Source organism: Etheostoma cragini, chromosome 13 (genome assembly GCF_013103735.1).
Source record: "Etheostoma cragini isolate CJK2018 chromosome 13, CSU_Ecrag_1.0, whole genome shotgun sequence".
NCBI classification, from domain to species: Eukaryota; Metazoa; Chordata; class Actinopteri; order Perciformes; family Percidae; genus Etheostoma; species Etheostoma cragini.
Window position 1 is genome coordinate 10216147 of NC_048419.1, and position 7014 is coordinate 10223160.

General features: G+C 41.0%; 1 protein-coding gene across 4 annotated transcripts; it reads right to left on the reverse strand.

Moving 5' to 3' along the window:
* Nucleotides 1-1976: 1976 nt before the first annotated feature.
* Nucleotides 1977-6212, reverse strand: pafah1b2 (platelet-activating factor acetylhydrolase 1b, catalytic subunit 2). 4 transcript variants are annotated; one of them, XM_034889568.1, is made up of 6 exons: nt 6147-6212; nt 4883-4964; nt 3777-3866; nt 3349-3465; nt 2951-3073; nt 1977-2639 (listed from the first exon to the last, which is right to left on the reverse strand). In XM_034889568.1, the coding sequence occupies exons 1-6, from the start codon at nt 6158-6160 to the stop codon at nt 2361-2363; spliced, it is 705 nt and encodes a 234-aa protein (XP_034745459.1). In that variant the 5' UTR covers nt 6161-6212; the 3' UTR covers nt 1977-2360. The 4 variants fall into 4 exon arrangements, with proteins under 4 accessions (XP_034745459.1, XP_034745461.1, XP_034745462.1 ...); XM_034889570.1 differs by having other exon boundaries at nt 6108-6183; XM_034889571.1 differs by lacking the exon at nt 6147-6212 and adding an exon at nt 5750-5844.
* Between the last annotated feature and the right edge of the window lie 802 nt (nt 6213-7014).

Below are 7014 nucleotides of genomic sequence, written 5' to 3' on the forward strand. Positions count from 1 at the left end.
ATGGTTCCCTCTGCTGGCGAGTGTGTAACAAATCACACTTTCTGATTTCAGAACCACAACTGAGATTTGTGCATCCTATTCTTTTCTTTCAAATTCAAAACACCATCACTAATCACAAGTGACAGCTTTGGATAATGACCAAAAATAGAAAAGATCACTCCCAACACGTAAAATCCTTTTTTCTTTTTTTTTTTCTTTTTTATTGGAATGCTTTATCTCAATAATGTCACAACGAGCCAAAACAGTGAAAATGCTGTATGGCACCAAACACAACCTGAAACCCCTTCAAACATCTTTTCCTAAAGCTTCACATGTCTTATATACAACTGGGGCCATTTCTTGACACTCATACTTCCAACTTACACAATCCAGGACCAGACATACTGTACACAACCTTTCATGAACACTTAAGGCACACAAACATACACCATATTTAACACAGCAGGCAAATGTGCAGAGCTTAAGACAGCAGTATCGCCGGATAACTTGATGCTTGAGACTCTCAATTCAAACAGAACTAACCCACGAAGAAACAGCTAGAGTACTCACAGACGAATGGTTTTTCTTTTGCATGACCTGTGATTGCTTTTTAGCATTTAGCGTGACAATATTCAGTATAGCTGTGTTAGGCAGCTTATTCGTGTGGCTAGTACTTTTCATTCCTAAAAAATATTCAGTATCTACACCATGTAGAGATGTCAGGGCCCAGGGTGGCAGGGCTGGATGAGAGACAACAACAAATACAACAGGGAGAGAGATAAAGAGGTGCTTCGAAGAGAAAATACTGTATGTCCATGTATTTAGGAGGGAGAGGGAGAGAGAGTCCGTGCTCGTCAAAGTGTCAGACTGTGGATATGTGTAAGTATTAGTGTGAGATACAGACACAGAATAGGGAAAAGCCATGTTATGATTAAGAATGTGATGTAGACGGAGGACTAGATGTGAAACCCACCAGATTATCTTAACTGTACTTTGTTGTAAAAAATAAATAACACTAAGTGCGCCATTGCACTGCAAAGCTACTTAAAAAAAACTAAAAAAACAGTGCACACACAATATCATTGACATTTTTGTCCAAATTGTCCTTTAACAGATACCGAGGACAATGTCAAGAAGTCATTAGGAGCATAATTTAAAAAGCTGCCAGGTCTTTGTCTAGCAATACAAATCATTGTGTAACCTACTCGACATTAACATCAAATGTCACAGTAGATATATCTGGACCAAAATGGTGAAATGGACTTCAAAAAGTAAAATGTAAATACACTTGCTGGGTGATAAATGTTTTGCACATAAGCAGAGTGGGCGGTGTTTGGAAGACCTTTGTAGATTACCAGACAAGTAGATTCAACAAGTCACTAGTAAATATTTATGAACACATGATTTTGACTTGATACTCACCGATTCAATACAAAAGCGTTAACTTCCTACACAGCTGAGGCTCGTCTTAAAACATGCATGCAGCGAACGCCAAAATCAGGTTAGAGTTAGAATATTTAGTTCAGTGATGGTTTTAGATGACACAGGATGGAAGTAGTGAGCCGCTGTATGTGTGGTCTGTGGAAAAGTAGCTAACTCTCCGGATATACATTGATCTATTTTATATTAACAGTTTCAAAAGACATCTAATTGTTTATTACACACACGTTCAATGGTGAACATTTAGCAGACTAAGTGCTGTATTTCTAAATAAAGAACTGGACAGACGGAACTCTAAATAGTGTACATCTCAGCAGTAGCCCTTCTATAGCAGTGATTCCTAACCATCTTGACTGGTGGACCTTTACAGGAAAGAATGCCACGCCAATGAGTGATTTTAACTTTCAGATTGTTTCTATTTGGTCACAAGAGGTGAAAGTATTTAGAGTTTGATACCTATGTCAGAACCATTGCTCTGCAGCATACTGGTCAGACTCATAACAATAGAACATTCTGGATAATGTTCAGCCTACTGTGAGTATGTTGTGCACTGGACGTTTCTACATTTGTATCACATCTCCGTGGCACAGGTGAGAGGGAAACACTTATTTTCTCCACAGGTCTAAATGAATGTGTGTGGGTGTGTGTGTACCACATGATCTCAGTAACCGTGGTAAATCATTTTGCCATAGAGGTTACTACTGCAATCACAGTGTCTACATCTGCAGTGAGGTCTCTCTCCCTCTTTAGCACCTCTCCACACGCAACCCTCTGCTCATGATTGTGATCCCACACCCCTCCTGGGCCCACTCACGTCAGTGAGCCTATTCCCCCTATGAGAGAGCCCTTCCTCCTCTAGATACCAGGGACATGTCTCCCCCGTCTCCCACAGCAGCGGGTGAGACATACCTCTGGATAAATGTGCTGCTAGGCCACGGCCCTCAAACAGGCGACACCCGTCTCTCCTCTGGCGTTTCCTCCAGTATCTGAAGCAGCAGGTCGCTGAGGGGCTTCGCCATGGTGCGGTAGCCTGTCGACGTCAGATGGAGGAAGTCAAACATGTCCTGTAGAATAATGGCTCCATCAGAGTGAACGAAATCCCCGCTGACATCTAGGAGTTGAGCGCGGCCCAGACGAGGCAGCCAGGAGCGCAGGTACCTGTTAACCGCCGTGTTCTTCTCCCTCAGTGGGTTGGGCCGCTCCCCTCGAGGCAACAAACCCTGAGGGCCACAAAAATTTGTCATTTATTAAGATTCATGTGTTAAGAGTTAAACCTTTATGTTTTATATTTTAGTTGGTTAAAACTGGCCTATCATTAGCATTTCCAACTGGGGCAAGGATAGTCTGCAAGGCTCACTGAACCACCTGATAAACAGACACTCAATACTTGATATTCATACGCTTCATATTCTTTGTTTCAATGTGACAACTGCAGAGAGAAAATAAGACCACATAGCTAAAAGCTACATGTCAAATGGCAACTTACCAGACTAGGTGCAACAAAAGACAAGAGATTCAACTAACTACTTACCAGTACAACTATCTTTGCCTTGGGGAGGCGGGAGGTGAGCAGCTGCGCAATTGCAAGAATTCCTCCAGCAACTTGCTCTGCTGTGTGTTCATAATTGTTGGTTCCTACCCATAACACCACCACCTGGACAAGACCACGGACAGACGCTTTGTTTACTTTCACTGACTCATTCTCTCCAGTAGTGTGATTAAATCATGGTATACAGTAATAACTAAGGTCTGTGTGTCAGAGAGGAAGGAATGTATGTGCACATGGTGTTTTGTGGAAATCAGACGTAAAATGTGCATGCAAGAGTTTGTTTTGCACCTGAGATATGTGGATGAGTATATCTGAAAGGGAAAAATAAATAGTTTGCCAAAAACTGTTTTTCTCTGAAGATCTTAGCAGAGTTGTCTCACCTTGGGCCGGATGTTCTCCAGCTCTCCATTCTGCAGCCTCCACAGCACATTACAGGTGGTGTCCCCTGCAAGTCCAAAGTTGAGTGCATGTAGAGGAGAGAATAACTCCCTCCAGACCTGTGGACAGGAAACCAGACATCTGCATTTCATATGAGAATTTCTGACATTGGTGACAACAAACACCTTACTGAAGCTATGGCTAAGCAAAGCACACCGAGCAGTAACAGGATGCTTTACAAAGATATGTGTAACAATGTAGGAATAGTAGTGAGGCAACATAAATGTATATATATTGAAATTTTTATCTAGAGTAGAGTCTTTTGTGAAAATATATAGAGATTTAGAGAAAAAAAAAGAAAAGAAATGGAGGATGCTAGTGCCATGCGAGTCATTTGACCAGGTTTCCAAAGATAAACATCTTGTCTCACCTCAAACTGCTGCATTAGCTGTACCATAGAGTCCCCCACGAAAAGCACATCTGGTTCAGCATCTTTACACTCCTGCACAAATCTTAAATGCTGTAAACAAATAAAGCCTCGTCACAACAGAACTTCTGATGTAGTGCAGAAATGTGGAAGATAGGATAGATAAAAGAAATATTGCATTTCAATTCCAAAAAAAACAACACAATTAACTAATTTACATATTATACATTTGATTCTGATTTAACGCCTTTGTGTTATGATGAGTCTTTTAGATCAGGATAATACTTGTCAGGCGTTTGAGTCAGATGAAAGCCGACTATCTCAGTCCTATTAGCTTTTGAGGATTAACCTTGCATAGACCTCCCAGGAGGTGCCACTACACAAGCTGGCTGAAGTGGTGCTCTGAAAGAAATACTAGTCTTGGGAATAGTTACAATATATGAGCACATGGTTTTTTTGTGTCGGATCACAAGCCCTGACTAATATAATGATTACCATTTACATGAACCTTTTACCCCACAATATTATTGAGTATACCATCCCAGTTTCTCATGCTATAATTGTGCAGATATAACCTCTGGATTACAGCCCAATCATGAACACCAATGGTAGATGCTGCCTCATAAAATGTGTCATAATTAGAGACAGATGAAGAAATAAAGCACAAAGAATAAAGTCATGAATTCTAAGAAAGAGGGGGGATTTACATTTCAATAACTTGAGCACAGATGAGTGACTTACTCTACATGACACTAACGGTGCTTTAACGTTTATTATGTATGACATTAGAATGGACAGAGTCAAACTGTCATGGAAGGATGTGTCTGCTTATTGTATTAAAGCTTAATATAGAGACACCTAACGTAAAGCATGCAGAATTTAGAAACTATACTACTAAATATTCCACCTAAGGTTCTGTTAACTAATTTTTTTTTTTTGTTTACTTGAATTTAAACCTGATATGTAACTAATTTCATGAGAAGGCATACAACCAGGAATTAGAGATATTATGCAAATCTCCAAATGGGTTAAAATGCGTTATACATGATGAACATAAACGGTGAATGGAGGGATTGTGAGTGTTTCCTACACTAATAATTCACACCAACCTGGGACATCCAACGGTCATCTCCTTGTACATCCTCTACTGGCTGAGCCACAGCAGCTGGGTTCAAGTCATCACCACTCATCCTACAGGAGACACCACCACGTATTCACACATCAATAATATATCACGTTAGCTAGCTAGCTAGCTAGCTAGAGACATGGCGCTTCTCATTAAAATAGGAATGATCTTGTTTTGGTTGGCCCTACGGTATAAAGAGGACAGCATCAGCACCAGCATGCAGAAACCATTGATGTGATGCAGCAGCTTAACATTTCAGCGGCAGACAGACTGGCCTAATACGATTAGATGCTCCTTTCGCTTTCAATGTGGGTGCTTATAGATCACAGAGCATATCGCATTAAACCCGCTAGCATTAGGTTACAGTTCATCTGACGTTAGCTTGTTAGCTAACGCTAGCTAGCCTGTTAATAACTGGCGGCTGTTATGGCTGCATCTCTGATACTAGCTAACGTTTGACACGCCCGTAATTAACGTTAACATTTACAGTAATTATTTTTTTCCCCTAATTGACAAGAAAAACTACCTGGCAGGGTGTCGGCCGTCACTTCTTGGCTCCTTCGTCTTCAGAGTAACTATTTTGCCCCAACTTTACTTCACCGCTGGCGGGTAGTCGAAGCGGAGGATGCTCGCTAGCAACCGTTAGCCGAATCTAGCTAGACGACGAGACAACAAAAGGTGTGTCAAGAAGGCAAACTACAGAGAGTCTTTAGGGGGTGATTGCCGAACTGCTACCATTAACCGTAACACCGTCGGAGGGCACTGCAATGAACTACCCAGATTACCCAGCGCTGTGTCTGTGTCTCGCAAGCAGGACTAGCTAGCCATAATATGTACGATTGGGGTTTACCCTGAGAGTCGCCTGTCGAGTAGCCATTCCTCACTGGTTGCATAAATTCATTAAACTTCTCAATGCCATAGGTTAAACGTCTGTAGCCTAAACCAAACACTTTAGGGCCGACACACCGATATTCTAGGTGCTCTCAAAGACTTTCTAATAACTAGACGGGCTTTGGTGCTCTTTCCTAAGAGGTCAACCACAGGGCAAACAACCCAACTACCAGTCCCGCAATGAAGCATGGGTGGATGGCTGGTTTGAAATGCGACAAAGTTTACAGTATTTTACTTCGGAATTCCTAGACAACTAAATTATTCTCAGTTATTTGTGATCATTTGGACTTTGGACCACCAATTATGGAGACAAATACCTCTGATTGGGAGTGTATCTTTTAGTTTAGACAACGTACAGCACTGCCGACATTTTTGTTGTATGACTAAAATCTCTCACTTCCACTCGGGGATCATCTTGTCTCCAATTCCCATCTCTGATTCGAGCCCGCTGTGTCCTATTGGCTGTGTCAGCTGATCGCAATGCATCATGGTCATAAATCAAATGCTGCATTCCTTTACTGTAGAAAACACAGGATTTCTTGGCGTTGACCATAGACTACATATATATATATATATATATATATATATATATATATAGAACTTTGTGTATATATATGACATTTGAATGGAATAATGTAGGCTATGTTTTAAAAAAGAAATGAGTCATCTTCTGATCAACACCCTTAAATTACAGATCATATCTACATTTTATGATCAATATAACAACAGTTGTATAGCCTGTGCTAAAAAGATTTCAACAAGGTTGTTTGTCACTCAGTATATCTGAACTAAAAATGTAACCAGATCTGCATGAGACTCTCCACCCCAGACTGTTGAGTTCCACTCTTCCATACAGAGTGGACCAGCCATCCCTTTCTGGGTTAGGCTGGATGTAGTATGGTATTTTAGTGTAATTTTGCAAACCTCAACAATTTACATTTATCTTCTTTTTCAAGGTAAGCATTTTTTTTCTCCTAGGTAAGCTTTTGTGACTGAACCCTCGTGTCTGCTGCAAGCAGCCTTCTGGTAATGACCTGAATGAGGTGGAATAAGCCTAACACCTGCTTTTTTGTTGTTGTTCAAACTTAATTCTGTTGTGTGTCTTTTATGCCTGGGAAGCTTTTTGCCTTTCAAGCACATCTGACCGTGATTTGAAGGAAGATGCTGTACCCCTTGTTAGCAAAATGACCAGAAATGCATGCCCCTTGACTGGTTAACCTGCCG